General features: G+C 33.5%; 1 protein-coding gene across 2 annotated transcripts in view; it reads left to right on the top strand.

Annotated features, from left to right (window-relative positions):
* Window positions 1-24,544, top strand: part of GPHN (gephyrin) — a 625,620-nt gene that overhangs the window by 256,767 nt on the left and 344,309 nt on the right. For both annotated transcript variants that reach the window (XM_049611430.1, XM_049611431.1), the window contains exon 3: window positions 15,641-15,698. In XM_049611430.1, coding sequence (XP_049467387.1) covers window positions 15,641-15,698 — 58 coding nt within the window. The remainder of the gene's footprint in view (window positions 1-15,640; window positions 15,699-24,544) is intronic.

Here is a 24,544-nt window from a genome sequence, read left to right as displayed (position 1 = left end):
AGGAAATCTTCAATGTGATGAACAGAAAAAAATATGCAGCCAAGAATCCTTTATCCAGCAAGTTTGTCATTCAGAATAGAAAGAAAGATAAAGGTCTTCCCAAACAAACAACAACTAAAGGAATTCATCACCACTAAACCAGCCCTACAAGACATCCTAAGGGGGATTCTGTGAGTGAAATGTTGCAAGGACTACAAAGTACCAGAGACATCACTACAAGCATGAAACCTACAGATCACAATGACTCTAAACCCATATCTTTCAAATAACACTGAATGCAAATGGACTAAATGTTCCAAGCAAAAGACATAGAGTATCAGAATGGATAAAAAAACAAAACCCATCTATTTGCTGTCTACAAGAGACTCATTTTAGACCTGGGGACACCATCAGATTGAAAGTGAGGGGATGGAGAACTAGCTTTCATGCTACTGGAAGTCAAAAGAAAGCTGGAGTAGCCATATTTATATCAGACAAACTAGACTATAAATTAAAGGCTGTAACGAGATGAAGAAGGGCATTATATAATAATTACAGGGTCTATCCATCAGGAAGAGCTAATAATTATGAATGTCTATGCGCTGAATACGGGAGCCCCCAAATATATAAAAACAATCACAAACATAAGCAACCTTATTGATAAGAATGTGGTAATTGCAGGGACTTTAATACTCCACTTACAACAATGGATAGATCATCTAGACACAGATTCAATAAAGAAACAAGGGCCCTGAATGATACATTGGATCAGATGGACTTGACAGATACATTTAGAACTCTGCATCCCAAAGCAACAGAATATACTTTCTTCTCGAGTGCACATGGAACATTCTCCAAGATAGATCACATAATGGGTCATAAAACAGCCCTTCATAAGTATACAAGAATTGAGATCATACCATGCACACTTTCGGACCACAATGCTATGAAACTTGAAATCAACCACAGGAAAAAGTCTGGAAAACTTCCAAAGCATGGAGGTTAAAGAACACCCTACTAAAGAATGAATGGGCCAACCAGGCAATTAGAGAAGAAATTTAAAAAAATACATGGAAACAAATGAAAATGAAAATACAACAATCCAAACCTTGTGGGATGCAGCAAAGGCAGTCCTGAGAGGAAAATACATTGCAATGTAGGCCTATCTCAAGAAACAAGAAAAATCCCAAACACAAAATCTAACAGCACACCTAAAGGAAATGGAAGCAGAACAGCAAAGACACCCCAAACCCAGCAGAGGAAGAGAAATAATAAAGATCAGAGCAGAAATAAACAATATAGAATCTAAAAAAACTGTAGAGCAGATCGATGAAACCAAGAGTTGGTTTTTTGAAAAAATAAACAAAATTGATAAACCACTAGACAGGCTTCTCAAAAAGAAAAGGGAGATGACCCAAATAGATAAAATCATGAATGAAAATGGAATTATTACAGCCAATCCCCCAGAAATACAAGCAATTATCAGAGAATACTATGAAAAATTATATGCCCACAGACTGGACAACCTGGAAGAAATGGACAAATTCCTAAACATCCACACACTACCAAAACTCAAACGGGAAGAAACAGAAAATTTAAACGGATCCATAACTAGGGAAGAAATAGTATCAGTTATCAAATCTCCCAACAAATAAGAGTCCTGGACCAGAGGACTTCCCTGGAGAATTCTACTGGACATTTAAAGCAGAGTTAATACCTATCTTTCTCAACTGTTCCAAAAAATAGAAATGAAAGGAAAACTTACAGACTCATTCTATGAAGCTAGCATTACTTTGATTCCCAAATCAGACAGAGACCCAGCAAAAAAAGAGAACTACAGGCCAATATCCCTGATGAATATGGATGCAAAAATTCTCAATAAGATACTAGCAAATCGAATTCAACAGCATATTAAAAGAATTATGCACCATGATCAAGTGGGATTCATTCCTGGGATGCAGGGCTAGTTCAACATTCGCAAATCAATCAATGTGATAGATCACATTAATAAAAGAAAAGATAAGAACGATGTGATCCTGTCAATAGCTGCAGAAAAAGCATTTGACAAAATTTAGCACCCTTTCTTAATAATGATCCTCGAAAAAGTCGAGATAGAAGGAACATACTTAAACATCATAAAAGCCATTAATGAAAAGCCCACAGCTAATATCATCATCAATGGGGGAAAACTGAGAGCTTTCTCCCTGAGTTCAGGAACACGACAGGGATGTCCACTCTCACTGCTGTTTAACATAGTGTTGGAAGTGCTAGCATCAGTAATTAGACAACAAAAGGAAATCAAAGGCATCCAAATTGGCAATGATGAAGTCAAGCTTTCACTTTTTGCGGATGACATAATATTACACGTGGAAAACCCGATAGACTGCACCAAAAATCTGCTAGAACTGATACATGAATTCAGCAAAGTCGCGGGATACAAAATCAATTTACAGAAATCAGTTGTATTCCTATACACTAATAATGAAGCATCAGAAAGACAAATAAAGAAACTGATCCCATTCACAATTGCACCAAGAAGCATAAAATACCTAGGAATAAACCTAACCAAAAATGTAAAAGATCAGTATGCTGAAAACTATAGAAACCTTATGGAGGAAATTGAAGAAGATATAAAGAAATGGAAAAACATTCCATGCTCATGGATTGGAAGTATAAATATTGTTAAAATGTCAATACTACCCAAAGCTATGTACACATTCAATGCAATCCCAATCAAAATTGCACCAGCATTCTTCTCGAAGCTAGAACAAGCAATCCTAAAATTTGTATGGAACCACAAAAGACCCTGAATAGCCAAAGTAATTTTGAAGAAGAAGACCAAAGCGGGAGGCATCACAATCCCAGACTTTAGCCTCTACTACAAAGCTATAATCGTCAAGACAGCATGGTAGTGGCACAAAAACAGACACATAGACCAATGGAATAGAATAGAAACCCCAGAACTAGACCCACAAACGTATGGCCAACTCATCTTTGACAAAGCAGGAAAGAATATCCAATGGAAAAAAGACAGTCTCTTTAACAAATGGTGCTGGGAGAACTGGACAGCAACATGCAGGAGGTTGAAACTAGACCACTTTCTCACACCATTCACAAAAATAAACTCAAAATGGATAAAGGACCTGAATGTGAGACAGGAAACCATCAAAACCCTATAGGAGAAAGCAGGAAAAAACCTCTCTGACCTCAGCCGCAGCAACTTCTTACTTGACACATCCCCAAAGGCAAGGGAATTAAAAGCAAAAGTGAACTATTGGGACCTTATGAAGATAAAAAGCTCTGCACTGCCAAGGAAACAATCAACAAAACTAAAAGGCAACCAACGGAATGGGAAAAGATATTTGCAAATGACATATCAGACAAGGGGCTAGTATCCAAAATCTATAAAGAGCTCACCAAACTCCACACCCGAGAAACAAATAATCCAGTGAAGAAATGGGCAGAAAACATGAATAGACACTTCTCTAAAGAAGACATCCGGATGGCCAACAGGCACCTGAAAAGATGCTCGATGTCACTCCTCATCAGGGAAATACAAATCAAAACCACACTCAGATATAACCTCACGCCAGTCAGAGTGGCTAAAAGGAGCAAATCAGGAGACTATAGATGCTGGCGAGGATGTGGATAAACCGGAACCCTCTTCCGCTGTTGGTGGGAATGCAAACTGGTGCAGCCGCTCTGGAAAACAGTGTGGAGGTTCCTCAAAAAATTAAAAATAGGTCTACCCTATGACCCAGCAATAGCACTGCTAGGAATTTCCCCAAGGGATACAGGAGTGCTGATGCATAGAGGCACTTGTGCCCCAATGTTTATAGCAGCACTTTCAACAATAGCCAAATTATGGAAAGAGCCTAAATGTCCATCAACTGATGAATGGATAAAGAAATTGTGGTTTATATACACAATGGAGTACTACGTGGCAATGAGAAAGAATGAAATATGGCCTTTTGTAGCAACGTGGATGGAACTGGAGAGTGTTATGCTAAGTGAAATAAGTCATAAAGAGAAAGACAGATACCATATGTTTTCACTCTTATGTGGATCCTGAGAAACTTAACAAAAGACCATGGGGGAGGGGGAGAAAAAAGAAAAAAAAAAAAAAAGAGGTTAGAGAGGGAGGGAGCCAAAACATAAGAGACTCTTAAAAATTGAAAACAAACTGAGGGTTGATGGGGGGGTGGGAGGGAGGGGAGGGTGGGTGATGGGTATTGAGGAGGGCACCTGTTGGGATGAGCACTGGGTGTTGTATGGAAACCAATTTGACAATAAATTTCATATTTTAAAAAAATGAAAAAAAAGTCAGGTATTCCACATGTACCATACAATGAGATATTTAGTCAATTATTTGATACTCACATGGGAATTTTCAAAGTTATTGAACACAATTTTACCTAACCTAACTTTTATTTCTATCTGCTTGATTTATATTTGCTTTACATAGTTATGTTATTGTTCAAATAAGAGCAGACCAGAGTTCCTTCCTTTGTGCTGTTAGCATGCATCCACTTTCCAGGTTGGTTTTTGTCTTCCTCTATTTGACAGCATATTTAGAAATTTAGCTGTATTTCAAAATGACACAAAGTATACTTCTTTAGAGTCTATGAAAATTTGAAAGATGGTTTGCTTCTATACAGTATAGAAGCTTTTTCTTAAAGCATGCTTTTTCTCTGAATGTCACTGAAATTGTGATATTAAAACCTAAAACTTCTTCCCCTAATGGAATAAAATTTAGAGAACTGTTGATTTATGGACTTCTCTCCCAAGAAACCATATTTTGAAAGATTGTTGCATATAGTAGCATTTTACATTATGTGTGACTGATTATAGTTAGACCTAGACACTGTTTAATACTTTCCTTTTTAGAGGAGTGTGGGTTTTTTTGTGTTTTTTAATTAAAAAATTGCACTTTATTTGAGGCACCTGGTGATTTTATATTTATATTATTTATATTTATTTGAGGCATATGGTGATTTATAGCATTTAAGATAACTTTAAGAAATCAAAAAGTATTATGAGAAAGAAATAATTGTTGAATGAAACATTTATGACAAATCAGTGGCAGAAATATAATTGAATGAAGGGACATCCAGTTTCTTGATTTGATAATTTTACCATTTTTTGTCTTAACACTGTAAATCTTAAAATAAACCAGTGATAAGCCACATTATTAGGAGATATAATTTCTTGTAACAATTTTAGATTTGAATTTTAATTAGAGCTGGTGCTAGGACTTTATTGAGTACCACAGGGCCTTAAGCATAGGATAAAAATAGACTAAAATAACCACTTGTTGAATTTGTTGGATATGCGTGTATATTACATAAGTCTAGTAGTCTCCTTTTATATCTGATAGAAGTTTTCTAATGGGATCATAATCTTTAGCATCATTTAGATAACATGATCGCCCTGGGAGGAAAAAAGATTAACCTTACTTAATGTTTAAGTGACATCTGATAACTTCTAAAATAGAGAGAACCAAGCCCTATGCACAGATATTTTTAGAATATTGTCTACATAAGGCTAATTCATTAATATTAATGTATGAAGCAATAGTTTGGCTTCTTATAAAATCACTGAACATTTCCTACTTCTTCTGTCAAGTTGAAAGCTCTGAGAGTAGAATACTGCTCAGACTAAGACATCTAAGAATTATTTTATAAAAGAAGTCAGTTTACACCACATTGTGTGTACCAAAAATGTATGATAAAAATTATTAAAATGGAGATACTGCTTTTAACAAAGGATTCCCTGAAGAGTGTGGTTAACATTTTCATCATTCATTAATTTACTGAACATTTTTACCAAGCTTTAAGTGACCACTGTGTGTCAGTTACAAAACTAACTCAAAATGTAATCTGTACCTTCCTAATCTAATGGGAAATATAGGTCTCTGGGTGAATAATAAATATAACAACAACAACAATAAATCCCAGAATGCAGGTAAGAGTAAGGTACTACTTATAGTAGAAAAAGAGCATATCTCTGATTCTAGAATCTAGATAAATCCTGTAAAAGTGATATTTTGCTCCTGAAGGATGATTAGGAGTTTCAGGGATGCAGAAGGGCTTTCAGCTTAGGGGTAATACAAAGACAAAGAGGCAAGGGAATGCCTAATGCATTAATGAAACTACTGATAATTGTGCATGGCTAGAATGAAGAGGCTGTGAGAGTATAACAGGAAATGAGAAAAAAAAAGGAGTCAAACATTGGGTTACAAAGGGAGTTGTTTCATCAAACTTAAGATATTAAATATAAAATAAGGATGCAACATGACAAAAATTACATTTTAGAAAGGTCTGACTGGTGCATCTATGATAAGAATACTGTTAAAACTGTGGTTAGAAATTATAAACTCTTAAATAACAATCTGGAAGTAGAGGAATAAGTATTTTCAAGATAAATTAAGCTAAGTAGAAATATGACTCAGTTACTAATTGTTGTAGGGACTAAGAAGAAGACATCCAAGAATATTTCCACAATTCTGACATGGACTTCTGGATGAAGTAATATTTACTACAGCAAAAATTGGGGAAAAGTAAAGGAGAAGCAGATTTTAGGTAGGGACAGAAAATTAAAATATTTCAGAGCAACTCTGAATTACCTTTAAACATCACTATTACCAATAAATTTGGACCTTTTTTTTTTTTCCTGGAATGGTTTCATTTATGGCAATAACCACTATCTACATATTTCTTTATTTTATTACATAGGTAGTAGACTATTTCATTCAGAAAAGTCATATAATTAAAACTTTTAAAAGAAATCTGTATTAAGAAAATTAATGAATTATCATACTTAATACTTAAAGTAAGTTAGGAAAGCCAGGCATAGTTATGCTTCAATAGGCAATTGTTGACAACATACAAAAAGAGATATGGAACACTTTACATAATAAAGCAAATGTTAGGCTACCAAAAGGTATCTCAGTAAATTTAAAAAGATTAAAATCATATAAAGTATCTTCTCTGACCACAATGGGATGAAGCTAGAAATTAACAAAGGGGGGAAACTAGAAAATTGACAGTATATGAAAATTAAGTAATTCATTCTTAACCAGTGGTTCAAAAAGTAGTCATTAGTAAAATATTTTGAGACAGATGAAAACAAAACACAACCATTGCCTCAGTTGTGATCATGTGACATTCAGTATCATATACTACTCATAAGACATCACTCATTTATTAATTTGAAATTTATTAGAAATGTTTGCTCATCTTGCAGAACACTCACAGAACATGTTATTTGCAATCAAGCTTTTACTGTAATTCATTACAGAGAAAAAGAAAAAAATCAGCTAAACACAAGATAAGACAATAATGCAAGGATAGAAAGAGGGAAAAAGAAAAGGGAGAAAGGAAGAAAATGATAAGGATTTGGATGGAGACAAATGAAATACAGAAGAATAGAAAACCAAAAGAGAAAATGAAACCAAAAGTTTGTTCTTTGAAAAGATTAAGAAAATCTTAGCTAGATTGACTAAGAAAAAAGAGAAGATACAAAAGCTAGTCAGAGATGAAGGTGGGAATATTACTACCAACTTTCAAAAATAAAAGGATTATAAAGAATACTGTGAACAATTGTATGCCCACAAATGGATGACCTAAATGAATAGACAGATTCCAAGAAACATGTGAATTACCTCAACTGACAGAAGAAATAGGAAATATCAGCAGATCTATAACAAATAAAGAGATTGAACAGTAATCAAAAACCTCCCAACAAAGAAACATCTAGGACCAGATGGCTTCATTTGTGAATGAAACCAAACACTTAAAGAAGAATTAACACCAGTGCTTCTCGACATCTTCCAAAAAATTCAAGAGGATAGAACATCTGTAATGAGGCCAGCATAACCTTGATACGAAAGCCAGAAAAAGACATCACAAGAAAAGAAAATTATAGACCAGTATCCATTATGAATACATATAGGTACAAAAAATACTCAAAATACTAGGAAACTGAATTCAACAACATATCAAAAGGATTATACACCATGACCAAATAAGATTATCACAGGAATTCAAGAATAGTTCAATATAATAAAATCACTGTAATACAATACATTAAAGAATTGGAAAAAAAAAACCCACATCATCATCTCATTTGACACAAAATGCATTTAACAAAAATTTAAAATCTAACACCCTTTTTTGATGAAAATACTTTGAAAACTAGGAGTAGAAGGACACTTCCTTAACATGACAAAAGACATGAAAAACACATCTAACATGCTCAGTGGTGAAAAACGGAAAAACTTTTCTTTTAAATCCAGGAACAAGACAAGAGTGTTTATTTTCACCACTGATATTGAACACTGCCTTGGAAGTTCTAGCCAAAGCAATTAGACATGGAAAAGAAATAAAAGACATCCATACTGTTCAGGAAAATGTAAATCTATTGCTATTCACAGTTAACTCTGATTCTATATATAGAATATCCTATGGAATCCAAAAAAAAGTTATAGCCAACAAAAGAGCCCACTAAAATTGCAGGGTAGAAGAACACAAAAATTACGCAGTTCTATATACCAGCATAAACAATCTGAAAAGGAAATTAAAAGCAATTCCTTTTAAAATGCCATCTGAAAAGTAAAATGTCTAGGAATAAATTTAACCTAGGAAATAAAAGACTCGTACAGTGAAAAATTACAAAAGCTGCTGAAAAAAACTGAAGATTAGCTAAAGAAATGAAAAGTCATCCCATGTTCATGGATTGGAGGACTTCATATTATTAAGATGTCAGTACTAGTCAATGTGATCTACAGATTCAGTGTAAACCCTATCAAAATTCAAACAGCCTTTTACAAATAGAAATGAGAAAACCATACCTGAAATTATGAAATTACAAGGGGCCACAAACAGCCAAAACAATTATATAAAAGAAGAACAAAATTGGAGAATGTTTCCCAATTTCAAAACTCACTACAAAGGTTACCAAAATCAAAACAGTGTGGCACTGTTATAAAATAGACCTATAGACCAGTGGAATAGAATTGAGGAACCAGAACTAAATCCATATATCTATGGGAAATTGATTTTAGACAAGGATGCTAAGTCAAAGTTGTAACAACAGCTTTGGGAAAGAAAAGTCTCTTTAACAAATACTGCTAGAACAGCTGGATGATCTTGGATTTGGCAACGGATGTTTGTTTTTCATCATGTTAAGTGTACTCTTTAATCCCCATCACCTATTTCACCACCACCCCCAACCTCCCCTCTAGTAAACCTCAGTTCTCGATGGTTAAGAGTCTATTTCTTGGTTTATCTCTTTTTTCTCCTTTGTTCATTTATTTTAGTTCTTAAATTCTACACTTGAGTGAGATCATATGGCATTTGTCTTTCTCTGACTTATTTCTCTTAGCAGTATATTCTCTAGCTCTATTTATGCTGTTGTGAATGGCATTCTTTTTTATGGCTGAATAATATTCCATTGTATATATAACACATCTTTATCCATTCATCTTCGATGGACATGTGGGCTGCTTCCATAATTTGGCTGTTGTAAATAATGCTTCAGTAAACATAGGGATGCATGTATCCTTTTGAATTACTGTTTCTGTGATAATGGATTTTTATATACGATACCAATAACATTAGCAACGACAACAAAAAAAAAAAGATAAATTGGACTTAACCAAAATTAAAAGCCTTAGTACATCGACAGACATTATCAAGATAGAAAATGAACTGGGTGTTGTATGGAAACCAATTTGACAATAAATTTCATATTAAAAAAAAATGAAAGAGATAAAATATTTGGAAATCATATATTAGATAGCATTTAATATCCAGAATATGTAAAGAACTACAACTAAATAACAAAAAGACAACCCAATGTGAATGAAAATGGCCAGAGGACCTGAATAGAGATACTTCTCCAAAGAAGATAAACAAATGGCCAGCAAACATCTGAAAAGATGCTCTACATCACTAGTTGTTATGGAAATACAAGTCAAAACTACAAAGAATTACCAGTTTATACTTATTAGGGTGGCCATTAAAAAAAACACACACACACACTGGGGCTCCTGGGTGGTTCAGTCGGTTGAGTGTCCGACTTCGGCTCAGGTCATGATCTCACGGTCTGTGAGTTCAAGCCCTGCGTTGGGCTCTGTGCTGACAGCTCAGAGCCTGGAGCCTGCTTCGGATTCTGTGTCTCCCTCTCTCTCTGCCCTTCCCCCGCTCATGCTTTGTCTCTCTCTGTCTCTCTCCCTCTCTGTCAAAAATAAATAAACATTTGAAAAATAAATTAAAAAAACACACAACGATAAAAATAACAAGTGTTGGTAAGCATGAATTAGAACCCTCACACATTGCTGGTGGTGACGTAAAATGGTATAGCCACTGTGAAAAACTGTTTGGCAGTGCTTGAGTGCTAAACTTAGAGTTACCATATGACTGAGCATTTCCACCTCCTAGGTATATACCTAAAAGAATTAAAAAGAGAGACTCAGATACTTATATTCCAATGTTGGTTGCAGCATTATTCATAATAACAAAAAAATGGGAACAATTTTAAGTGTTCACTAACAGACGAATAGATAAAATGTAGTGTATATGCATCATGAGATATTATTCAGTCATTAAAAGGAATAAAGTGGTACTTGATACATGCTACAATGTGGATGCAGCTTGAAAACACTATGCAGAGTGAAATTAGCCACACACAAAAGGACAGATATTTTATGATTCCACTTATATGAGGTTCTTAAAGTACTCGAATTCATAAAGAAAAAATCTGGAGAAAATGGGACATCAATTACTTAATAGTTATAGATTTTCTGCTTATGTGATAGAAAGCTTGGAAATAGTAACGACAGTTGCATATCACTGTGAATGTAATTGACATCACTGAATCATACATGTTAAAATGCAAATTTATTACATGTATTTTCCATGGCAAAATAAAAAGGAAAACAAAAACCAGTTGACCATAAATGTGACTTTAATTTATGGACTTTTAGTTGTACTCTGTTGCTATATGTCTGTCCTTATACCAGTACCACTTTGTATTGATTCCTGTAGCCTTCTAGTAACTTGAAATCAGCAAGTGGGAATCCTCGAACTTTCTTTTTTTCGTGATTGACTATTGTGTGTCTCTTGAATTTTCATATGAGTTTTACAATCTTCTTATGAATTTTAGAACTCGGTTCTTAAGCCACGCTCTGCCATTACTAACTAGTTCTGGGAATTTCCAAAAAATTGCTTGTCTCATTTTTTTCATAATCATCATAGGTTATAGGAGTTAAATGAGAAAATACATGTAAATACATGTAAATGCTCAATATACTAATACTAGTAGTATTGGTACTATTATTACCACTGTCACTGTCAGTGTAATACCATTTTTATATATTGACTAGAGTAAATTAGAACTCTACTAGTGTGTAGTCTTTCTTCAACAATGAGAAGTGTATTGTAATGGAAAGAACATGAAAATTGGAAAGATTCTGCCTTGAGTGCAGTAACAATGGAATATTGATAGTATGTTAAATTTATAAGTATTTTAAATCTGGCTATGTTTCTTGATGCCACAAAAATAGAAATGTATCTTCAGTAATCAGTTCATGGGACAAAATTGATGGTGAAGTTACCGTAATTTGGTTTTAGTTGCGGAATAGGAAAAAAAGATAGTTTGAAGTAAGTTTATTCTTGAAATTTCTTTTTTTTTATTTTTAAAATTTTTTAATGTTTTTATTTATTTTTGAGACAGAGAGAGAGCATTAGCAGGGGAGGTGCAGAGAGAGAGGGAGACACAGAATCTGAAGCAGGCTTCAGGCTCTGAGCTCTCAGCACAAAGCCCAACGTGGGGCTCAAACTCATGGAGTGTGAGATCATGACCTGAGCTGAAGTCGGACACTTACCGACTGAGCCACCCAGGCACCCCCTGAACTTTCTTTGTTTAAACTCACTTATGACTCAGTTTTTTTGTTTGTTTGTTTCTTTTTTTTTTCATTACTTCTAGATTGTTTCTTTTTATGAGATTTTTTTTTCTGATGTTATATCAGCTTAAATTTTTTTTTACTCTATGTTATGTATAATACAGGGGCCCTCCAAGTCTCCTTTGTTTTAGAATACAATTATCCTACTGTTTTGTCAGCATACTATTCATATGCATATTATTTGTATCTCCCATATCCATTTTAATCCAAGTAGGTTCATATTATATCATATTTTACTTGCCTTTTTTTAACAGTTAAAACCAGAGATGGCTGGGTGGCTCAGTCAGTTGAATATCCAACCCTTGATTTCAACTCAGTCCATGATCATAGGGTCATGGGATCAAGCCCCTCATAAGGCTCTTTGCTGAGCATGGAGCTTAAGATTCTCTCTCTCCCTCTGCCCCTCTTCCCCACTCACTCAATCTCTCTCTCTCTCTCTCTCTCTCTCTCTCTCTCTCTCTGTCTCTCTCTCAAATAAAAAATAAATTAATTAAATTAAAACATTTAAGACCATTATGATTGAGGGGTGCCTGGGTGGTTCAGTCAGTTAAGCGTCCAACTCTTGCTTTCAGCTCAGGTCATGATCTCACAGTTTGTGAGTTCAAGCCTCATGTTGGGCTCTGTGCTGACAGTGTGGAGCCTACTTGGGATTTCTCTCTTCTTTCTCTCTGTCCTTCCCCAGCTTGTTCTCTCTCTCTGTCTCAATATATAAATAAACTTAAAAAAAAAAAAAAGACCATTATAATTGATTTGAGCTGATGTAGGAATACTAATCTGGAAGTTTACCTTCCCTAGGTTGGGATTTCAGGAAAGGCAGTATTTGAGTACTGTTAGTCAACATTAATCAAGAGAAAATGAGTTGTTTATTGAAGTTTATCATAGCAACTTTTAAATTTTTCTTCCAGAAGTCAACTGTTATCAACACTGCATCTTTGAATCATAATTGTACTAACAAATCAAAAGTATTTCTGTAATAGCCATTTATTTAAAAGTTGTTGTAGGCTGCTTGTGTTATTATCAGTTTATTTTACAATGATAGGTATTTTTTTAAAAACTCTTTTTTTGAAATAATTTCAAACTTTCAACTTCTGCCTAGTTCTATTGGGACACTTTACTGCTTTATATTGCAGATACTTGTTTACTCAATCTGCTTCCATACAAGACTGTGATTTCTTTGCATCCTCATTCCCTTGGTTGTATCTATTACATAACATAAACTCAAAGAATAAAATTATTAACCCATTATTTGCAAGACTCTAAATTGAAGTCCTTGAGTTTTCAATAGTTTTTTTGCTCTAATTTCTTCATTGATATCCCAACAATCTCAACTTTTAATTTAAAAACTTAAATAATTGACAGTGAAAACATTTTTTAAATGCCTACTTCAAACATCTTACAGATGGTTATATAGGGGCATCTGGGTGGCTCAGTCACTTGAGTGTCTGACTCTTGATTTCAGCTGAGGTCATAATCCCAGGGTTTTGGGATTGAGCCCCAGATCAGGCTCTATGCTGAGCATGGAGCCTGCTTGAGATTCATTTTCTGTCTTCTCTCTCTCTCTCTCTCTCTCTCTCTCTCTCTCTCTCTCTCTCTCTCCTTGCTCCTCACTCATCTCTCTCTTCTCTCTCCTCTCTCCTCTGTCCTCTCTCCTCTCTCCTCTCTCCTCTCTCCTCTCTCTCTTCTCCCACTGTGCCCCTGTCCCTGACTCACATTCTCTCTAAAAAAAATTTAAAAATGGTTATATGATTTTTCATTTTAGTAGCTATGTTCTCTTGCTAGTTACTTATTATGGTCTTCTTTGGTATATCACTTATATATATTGTATAATATGAATTAAGTTAAATGTCATGAGTGTTTTCATCATTCAGTTGTGGCACTTTAAATCTAGGAAGTAATTCTCAAATCAAGATATGAACCCTATTTCCATTAGCAAGTATAAATAGTAATATTAAAGAGTTTAAATGTAGACTTTTCAATAAAATTCATTTGGCCAGATAAAGTTATTTTTTAATGGAAACCAGAATGTCATTTTTATACGTTTATTTATTTATTTTGAGAGAGAAAGAGAGTACATAAGCAAGCACGCATGAGTGGAGGAGGGGCAGAGAGAAAGAGAAAAAGAGAATTCCAAGCAAGCTCCATGCTGTCAGCACAGAGCCTGACTTGAGGCTTAAACCCATGAAGCATGAGATCATGAGCTCAGCCAAACTCAAGAGTTAGACACTTAATCACCAGCAGCCCCAAAAATGTCATTTATTAATTTACTTTTGAGACAGGAGATGATATCCTAAAGTATCTAAAGTGTGTAAATGCCTTATTTGTGATTCTCTCTTTTCTAAAATTGAGATACTTATAAAGTCAAATAAGTAATCAGAAAGTTCCTTTTTAAGCACTGAATCTGAGTAATGATAGGTAAATAATCTTGGAGTTTAAGAACTTAGAGTTCCTATTTGATGGATATATGATAATCGCCAAGAAATGCAAGCTATCTTTAATTTAAAAATTTTAGTAGTGACTTTTTAAAAACTGAAAAGAAGTAGATGGTGTTAACTTTAATAACATAATTTAACTCAATATATCCATCATATTGTTTTAAAATGTACTCAGTTGTTTTAAATTAGTCTTTTTTGTATCAAGTATTTGAAATCTGTTATATATTTTACAATTAATGTGCATCTCAGTTGCCTCCTTCAATTGTGAAAATTACTGGATCACTCTGTGTCTCAATTTCCCCATTTTTACAATGATAACAGTTATAAGAATTAGATGATACATCACATGCCTGGCAAATGATAACCATTACATAAATCTTAGCTACTTTCCAAAAAAAAAAAATTTCAAACAGGTGAACATGGCATATAATAACCTCACTCCCTCAAGACAAAGATTATATTTTAGGAATTAAATTGTAATCCTCAAAACACTCATCTCTTTCCTTTGGACAATGCTGGACACACCTCTCTGACTCTTGTTTAAATTATTTTTTTTAATGTTTATTTTTGAGAAAGTAAAAGCGCTAGTGGGAGAGGGGCAGAGAGAGAGGGAGACACAGGGCTCCATGCTAACACCAAAGATCCAAGATGTTGGGCTCCTACCCATGAGCCATGATATCATGTCCTGAGCCGAAGTCAGATGCTTTACCAACTGAGTCACCCAGGCACTCCATACATTATTTTTAAAAAGAAGCAAAATCATTATTGGTTCATTAATTGTGACTCATGTACAACACTAAGATATTAATAACAAGGAAAACTGTGATGGGAAATCTGGGAAATAAATCTCTTTACTTTCTACTCAGTGTTTTTTGTAAATTCAGAAGTACTCTAAAAAGTAAATTCTGTTAATTAAAAACAAACCAATAAGGAAACTACTGTGTCTGCTATTAGTGCTTCATACATCTTAGTTGTGACAGAATCCGTCAGTAAAAGTGGTAGCATCATTAAAAGTATTAATGAGAGAAGTTTACTTATAGTTAAAAATATAACTTAATATTTCCTCTTTTTGTAGTCATTCATTATCTACCACTTTTTAAGTAATATATGGAAAACCTAAGCATAAAATGTTGTTTTTATGTCATGGTTACTGGGGTGGGCAATGGGCAATTACTGGTGGCATTTTGATGCTAATGGAAGAAATAGTCCATATATTTTTTACACTATTGCTGGTTTTGAGAATATTTTCTTTTCCTAATTTCAGGTTGGGTGGGACTATATCAGCATACAAGATAGTACCAGATGAAATAGAAGAAATCAAGGTATAGTATGGCATTTTTCACCTCTACAAAGACTTAATATCTTGACAGGTCAGGGAAGTGGGGGGAAGGATTGCTTTTTCTTTGTACTATTGAATCTTTGGGTATGTTAGGATATCATTTATTTCACAGTTATTCTATTTTAATTAATATATATATATCAGATAGATTTCAATTACCATTATCAGTGCATTTCTATGAAAAATATTTGGAAAATCAAAAAAGAACCCTTTCCTATAAACTACGTTAAAAATCTACTTAAGAAACACTGTATAAAAGCATTAGAATGCATAACAGATTATCTTTCTATTTTGTTTTAATTTATTTTCCCTGTAAGCTTTCACTAACTATAAATAGTACCAGTCTTCTAGAAAATATTTCCTGGTTCCATTGAAAACACAGTATACAAACTGCGACTTAAAATTTGTAGTACATTAAATGAAAAATTGATCTTATTCTTTGAAAATCACATCATTATTGCATTCTTCTGTTTTTAACATTTTACTAAGTCCTATGGATTATTAGTCTTCTAGCATAACATGTGGCATAACATGCTCTGTAAAAGCAATTTACAATCCAATGAGAATTGAACTTACTATCTGTTACATAAATAAAATTTAACAACTGAGTAGCAATAGTCAAGGGTAACAGTACTGAGTTAAATTCTTAACAATGACATGTAAAGATCTCAACAAATCATTAAGCTTGATTTAATCAAACTTTCCAAAATTGAGTTCAATAAACTCAAATCTTAGTAAATTATTTTTTAATTTGCTTGCATTATTTTTAAATCCGTTAATGTAATTGGTCTCTATTAAATAATATACTATTAGTTATAACATGTCAGGTGTTCTGTATAGCCAATATCAGGAACTAATTCAATAATTACATTCTAGCATAAAAAAGTGTCAAATGACTCATTCGAACTTGATATAAATTCATAAAATAGTTTGGTTTGGAGGAACCTTAGGTCTAATCCAGCTTATGTTACTGAAAGAGGAGATATAAGGAATAAATTTGAGAGAAAAGAGGAATAATTTTGGACTTAATAATTTGAAATCTCTCTCAGATAACCAAATACTCATTAAATCACTGGATAAATCAGCCTGAAATTCAGAAGGAAGATAATTTTATCTTTCTGTTGATAATGGGATTTGTCCTTATCCAAGAATTGCTTGAGGCCATGCTAGTAAATGGAATCACCTAAAAGGATATATGAGGTAATAACAGTGAACCAAAACTGTTGACCCATTTAAGAGCTAGAGGATTCATGTATTTTTTATTAGCTTAATTAATTAGCAAAAACATTGCCAATTTTTTAATATTTTCCTCTAAAGAAGTAATTTTTCATTGTATTTTTTGAAATTTTAGAGTTATAGGAGTTATCCCTCAAGAAATTCCTTCAAAAAAACATAATTCATGGATGACATTAATATATGATTTTTTAAATTAATTGATGGCATTATATCTAAAACAGCTTCAGAGAGTTTGAGGCTTGAGGCATAAAAACATACGAAATTGCTTCCTGCTTTTTAAGGTGTCAGAAGAAAACCTTTTATAAAATATTTCATCAATTTATTTGATGGCACCAGTAGCATTTTCAGCTGAAATCAGATATAATCTTTTTTGTTTGAATTGCAAGAAATGTGAAATACCTAGTTGTAATGTTCATTTTAGTTGGCAAATAACAGAGTAATTTTAAATATCTAAATAGTACAATTGCATTTAAATTTGAAATATATCCACAATATAACATGTATAAGTAAATATATATGTGTATGTTTATTAGTAAATTATAATTGATTAATGAGGGGCACCTGGGTGGCTCAATTGGTTGAGCGTCCGATTTCTGCTCAGGTCGTGATCTCCTTTGCCCGCGAGTTCGAGCCCCACTTTGAGCTCTGTGCTGACAGCTCAGAGCCTGGGCCTGCTTCAGATTCTGTGTCTCCCTCTCTGTCTGCCCCTCCTCCCACTCATGTTCTGTCTCTCTCTCTCGGTGTCAAAAATAAATAAACATTAAAATATAATTGATTAATGAAACAATTCAATTTTTACAAGGTATGGTAATCTTTCACAATTTTTCTAGCACCAGAAATTATTATTTAGTTCATGCATAGTTTGAATTAAGCATATATTTATTAATTACAATATATCACCTCATAGTCAATGGATGCTTGGCCAAAGGCTTAAGGGATAAAGTGCAAATACATTCCTGGCCCAGTTATGCCCATGTGTTCCACTCAATACCCTGAGTTTTTATTGTTTTCCATTCCTTGCTTTTATTTAGTTTTCCTTTATATACATCCCTAAATATTATAATATATTTGTATTTCTCTTTGAATTTTAAATGAATTATTTTGTGCCTTACTTTTTTGGTTCAACACTATGAGATTTATTCATAGTGTTTTCTTTCGCTAAGATTTTGGAGGGTTTTGTTTTTGTTCTTTTTGTTTTTGTTTTTTTGCTGTAAAATACTCCATTGTACCACAAATTGTTGAGACTTCCCCTTCGCAGTGGGCATTCAGCTTGCTTCCATTTGGAGCTATTATGAGATATGATGTTATAAAATTCTTATAAAAGCATCCTGTGTAAAGTTTGTCTGAGGTATATACTAAGGAATGGAATTTCTGGGTTTTAAGTAATGTGTATTTTCAGCTTTTCTATATGAAGTCAAACTGTTTTCTAAGGTAATTATACCAGTTATACTACCACCTTGGGTGTATTTATTTTAAATAGAAATATTTAAATATTCTTTAACTGTAATTTATATCGGTATAAATTTTTATATATGGGATGACTAAACTTACAAAATATTTTCAAATATATTTTTATTTTCCCAGCCCAATTTATTGCAAAAGCCATCTTGTCCACTACTTGTTTGAGTTGCCTCATTTATCATATACTAAATTTTCATATGCCTGGGTACATACATATACATACACAAGTCTGTCTTTTCCTGAACTTTTGTTTCATCCATCTATTTACCAGTTTCACTGCTAGCACCACACTGTTGTGGTTATAGTGCTTTTAAAACATAATAGGAAATGTTTGTGGATGGGGAGGGGTGTTTGTTATTCTGTTGGTTCATGTATTAATTACTCCAGATAATATTACCGTAAGTTTATCAAATTTCAAAGGTATTCCTACTGACGAGACTTCTGGTTCTAGCCAAGATATAATAGCCCTATTCTTCCCAGATGTTTTCTTTTATAACTAAAAACCCCTGGACTTTACAAAATAAACAAGCATAGAAAGACTCTCAAGGGTAGGAAGAAGAAATCAGACTTTATAAGGACTTCAGGACTTGAGGAATGACACAGCAGTGAGTTAGCTGGGTTTCCTTTTTGCCTCCTATTTAAACTGAACAGAACACTGATGAAGCCTCTAACCTGGAAATACCCACAGGTACAGACAAAACAACAAAAAACTACAAAGGTCTGTCTCCTCAAGCCAAAGGACCCAGGACAAGGGTGGACTAACAGAACAAAACCCTTTGTTAATACTCAGCCTACTCCAGCCAAACACTAGTGGGGAAACTACTTAGTTCCCCCATGGTTTTAGCAGAGCCAAGCAGGAAGCTGATCTTCCTCACCCCCTGCTACCCCTAAAAGCAGATGGCAAAGCTTTGAATTTCTCCCCTGGTAGTGTTTGTTGGCAGGGCTGAGACGTTCAGTCTTCCACATGACAGAACAGATAGTGCTCTGATTTACCTGCCAGTATATTGTAGGTGAGGCCAAGTGGGTAGTTGATTTTCCATCAGCCCAGCGGAAACAGGCTGTGTTCTGCTTCCTACAGCAGGGTATTGTTAGTGGAGTCCAATGATGAGCCAAGTCTCCACCCCCACCCAGCAGCAATAAGACTAAAGAGACAGCACAAGGTGGAACTACTCATCACTATGCTTTACCTTCCCTTTCCTGTGTCACTGAGGCCTATAAGAGAAATGTAACTCCATCCCTGTCTGCATCAATAAGACTGAATGAGATGGAAATAATTGATACTTCATTCTCAGTACAAGTTAATCTTCTACTCGCCCTTTTGGTATCAGCAGGGCCCAGCAGGGAGCTGAACATATAACTCTACTTTCAGTAATGTGGAGGAAGGTGATGCCCCACTTTGGCCAGAAAGGTTTCAGCAGGGCCAAGAGAGGACCTAAACTTCTACCCTACTGTCTTTAATGAAGCAGTATGAAGCAGTGCCTCAATTTTACCAGAGAGGTGTCAATGGGACCCAGCAAGAAGCTGCACATATATATTCATATAGCCCTCATACCACACTACAACAAAGAGACATCTGCTTAAAAAAAAAAAAAAAAAAAAGATTAAATAAGATGTAGAGTCTCATAATTTCCAGAATGCCCTGGGTATAGTAAAAAAATCACTCATCATACCAAGAGCAGGAAAAATCACAACCTCAGTGGAAAAAAATAGTCAATAGACACCAACACAAAGATGAATCAGACCTTAGAATTATCTGACAAAGATTTCAAAGCATTTATCATAAAAATGCTTCAACAAGCAATTACTAATTTTCTTGAAACAAATAAAGAAAATAGAAATGACAAAAAGGAACAAAATGTTAATTACGGAACTGAAAAGTACAATCACTAATATGAATGGCTGATTGGAGGAGGGAGGCAGGGAGCAGTTGTGCCAGAAGGAAGTGGAACATTTTTCAAGTGCTGAAAGAAAGAACTAACAATCACAAACTCCATATACAGTGAAGTTATTCTTCAGAAATGAAAGGGAAATAAGGACACAGTCAGACAAAAGAAAACTTAAGGAATTTGTCACTAGATAAAGTACCCTGTAAAAATGGCTAAATAAAATCTCTAAAGAGAATTAGAAAAGAAATGAAAAAAAGGAAATGAAAAAACTTAAAAAAGAGAGGAAAAGGAAATGACAGAAAAAGGCTTGCAATTTTTAAAAAAGGAAAGAACAGCCGAATGGATAAATATAGCAAGCTATCTTATAGTTTTCTTAAATCATATGTGAAGATTGAAGCAAAAATTTTAAAACTATATGATGTGCACAGTGCATGTAGAGTAAATGAATACAATCATATTTAAATGTGGGAAGGTAAAGGGAGACTAAGTGGAAGTAAATTTTGTGCATTTCATTTCAAATGATAAATGTCAATACCAGTAAATTGAGATAAGTTATATTTGTTTATTATAACATACAAAACATCCACTCAAACCAACCACTAAAAAGCAATGTACAAAACACTGTACTCAAATACACTGTAAATTAAGATAGAATCTTAAAGTTTGTTCAAGTAATCCCCAATAAGGTATGAGAAAGAAGACAAATAATAAAATGGCACATTTTGGTACTAAGATGTAATTACCTTAAATATAAATAATTTAAATATACCAATGAAAATGTAGAAATTGATATATGGATTTCTAGAAATCCAATATATGTTATCCTCAAGAAATTCATTTGAAAAACAATGACATAGGTAGGTTGAAAATAAAAAGTTAGAAAAAGATATACCATGAATGCATTAATTTTTACAGAAGAGGAAATTTCTAAAGTCCATAATCCATGTTTCTTTCTCAAAAAAAAACTAGAAAAAGATAAGCCAAATATTGTCAAAGCAAGAAGACAGGAAATACTCAAGAATTCTTAACAGTGAAATGGAAAACAGTAAAACAATGGAGAAAAATCAACAGAATAAAGAGTTCTTTTAAAAGCTCAATAAAGTTGATACACAGTAGACTAACAAAGATAAAACTGATACCAGGATTGAACAAAGACTACCACTACAAATCTTCCATCAATTAAGTGGATAATTAGAGAATACTGTGAAAAACTTTATACTTATAAATTGGGCATCTTAGCAGAAATAGACCACTTCCTCAAAACCCACAAACTACCAACATGAAGAAGGATGAATAGACAATCTTTGTAGTCTTACAACCATTAATGAAATGAAATTCACAATGAAAAATCTAAAAAAGAAATATCCAGGTCAAGATATTTCACTGGAGAGCTTTACCAAATATTAAAGAAGAATTGACATCAATTTTAGTCTTTTCCAGAAAATAGAAGGGGAGGAAATACTTCCCACCTTATTTTATGAGGCTAGTATTTTCCTGATAACAAAATCAGGAAAACAGTGCAAAAAATGAACTACAGACCAATATCTATCATGAACTTAAAATCTACCAAATATTACCAAACAAATCCAATAATGTATAAAAAAATTATAGATCACTACCAAATGAGATTTATTTGAGGTATGCAAAACTTGTTCAACACTGGAAAAGCAATCAATCTAATCCACCATATCAACAAGCTAAAGAAAGATTATATGATTATATATATTGATGCAAAAAAAAGTGATAAAATGTAAAATCCATTCCTGATAAAAACTTTCAGCAAACTAAGAGTAGAGGGAAACTTCTGAACTTGATAAATAGCATCTACAAAAAAACTTACCACTTAACAACATACTTAATGGTGAAAAAAAAAAAAATGCTCTCCTCCTGGAACAAAAAGCAAAGTTGTCAACTCTCACTACTTTTTTCAACTGAGTATTAGAAGTTCTAAGCAGCACAATAAGGCAAGAAAAGTATTAAAAGGGACAAAGATTGGAAAGTAAGAAACAATACTCTCTTTTAGCAAATTGTATGATTGTCTACATAGAAAAAGGTATCTACAGAAAAATTCCTACAACTGTAATAAGTCAATTCAGTTAATTTGAGGAATGTAAGATCAACAGTCACACACACACAAAAACCCCAATCAACACACATATGTTAATCTGTATGCTGAAAACTACAAAACGTTAACAAAATAAAGGGACACTTAAAGAAATGGACAGACATGCCATGTTCATGGGTTGGGAGACTGAACACACTAAAGATGTCATTTCTCCCCATATTGATATACAGGTTTATGCAATTCCTATCAAAAACCCAACAAGGTTTTTTTGTAGACATACAATTATATAAGTTTATTCTAAAATTATACAGAAAAACCTAGGTCCTAGAACAGTTAAAATAATTTTGCAAAAGGACAAAGTGGAAGGACTAGCTCTATCCAATGGTAAAGTTTACTGTTAGTTACAGTAATCAAGACAGTGTAGTGTTGGCCGAAAAAAAAATACATGAAACAGAATAGACAACCCATAAGTAGACTAACACAAATATGTTCAACAGATTTTTAATAAATCTGCAAAACCAGTTCAATGAATAACCTTTTCAAGAAATGATGCTGGAACAATTGGAATCCATAACTGCTCCCCACCCTCCAAAAAAACACCTCAACCTAAATCTCACACCTTATACAAAAATTAACTCAATTTTAGCCTTTCTGACAGGGTTGAGGTAATATCTCATTATGGTTTTGATTTGTATTTCCCTGAAGATGAGTGGTGTTGAGTATCTTTTCATGTGTCTGTTAGCCATCTGTATGTAGTCTTTGGAAAAATATCTATCCCTGTCTTCTACCCATTTTTTAACTGGATTATTTGTTTCTTTGGTGTTGACTTTTATAATTTCTTTATATATTTTAGATACCATCCATTTATCAGATATGTCATTTGCAAATATCTTCTCCCATTGTGCAGGTTGCCTTTTAGTTTTATTGTTTCCTTTGCTGTGCAGAAGCTTTTCATCTTGACGAAGTGCTACTAGTTCATTTTGCTTGTTTCCCTTGCCTTAGGAGACATGTCTAGTAAGAAGTTGCTACAGCTGATGTCAGAGGTTACTGCCTGTTTTCTCCTCTAGGATGTTTATGGATTCCTGTCTCCCATTTAGTAATGTCTTGATTACTACAGCTTTGCTTTTCTTTTTCAAGATTGCTTTGGCGATTCAGGGTCTTTTGTGGTTCCATACATATTTTAGGATTGTTTGGTGTAGCTTTGTGAAAAATGCTGTTGGTATTTTGATAGGGATTGCATTAAATGTGAGGATTGCTTTGGATAGTACAGACATCTTAACAATATTTGTTCTTCCAGTCAACGAGCATGGGATATTTTTCCATTTCTTTGTGACTTGTTCAGTTTCTTTCATCAGTTTCTTCTGTTTGTCAGTTTGAAGGTCTTTCACTTCTTCGGGTAAATTTATTCCTAGGTATTTTATTCTTTTGACTGGAACTGTATGGGAATTCTTTTCTTGATTTCTCTTTGTGATAACTCATTATTAGAGTTTAGGAATTTAACAGATTTTTACATAATAATTTCATATCCTATGGCTTTACCGAATTTTTTCTAATAATTTTTTGGTGCAGTATTTAGGGTTTCTATCTATATAGTACTATGTCATATGAAAATAGTGATAGTTCTGCTTCTTTTCAATTTGGGTGCCTTTTATTTCTTTTCTTACCTAATTGCTATGGCTAAGACTTCTAATACTATATTGAATAAAACTGGTGAGAGTGGACATCTTTCTCTTGATCTTAGATAAAATGTTTTCAGCTTTTCACTGTTGAGTATGATATTAGCTATGAGTGTGACCTATATGGCCTTTATTATGTTGAGGTATGTTCCCTTTATACCCACTTTGTTCAAGAGTTTTCATCATAACTGAAGATTGTATTTTATTAAATGCTTTTTCTACATCTATTGAGATGATCTTATGATTTTTATCTTTCATTTTGTTAATGTGCTGATAATGTTGATTGATTTGTGAATATTGAATTATTCTTGCATCCCTTGAATAAAGCCTTCTTGATCGTGGTGTATGATCTTTTTAATGCATTTCTGAATTCAGTTTGCTAATACTTTGTTGAAGATTTTTGCATTTCTGTTTATCAAGGATATTGGGATATATATATACATATACATATACATATAGATATATATATATATATATATATATTTTTTTTTTTTTTTTTTTTTTT

The sequence above is a fragment of the Panthera uncia genome, assembly GCF_023721935.1.
Source record: "Panthera uncia isolate 11264 chromosome B3 unlocalized genomic scaffold, Puncia_PCG_1.0 HiC_scaffold_1, whole genome shotgun sequence".
NCBI classification, from domain to species: Eukaryota; Metazoa; Chordata; class Mammalia; order Carnivora; family Felidae; genus Panthera; species Panthera uncia.
The sequence above is the reverse complement of the archived record's forward strand: the minus strand, read 5'-3'. Positions and strand labels throughout refer to the sequence as shown.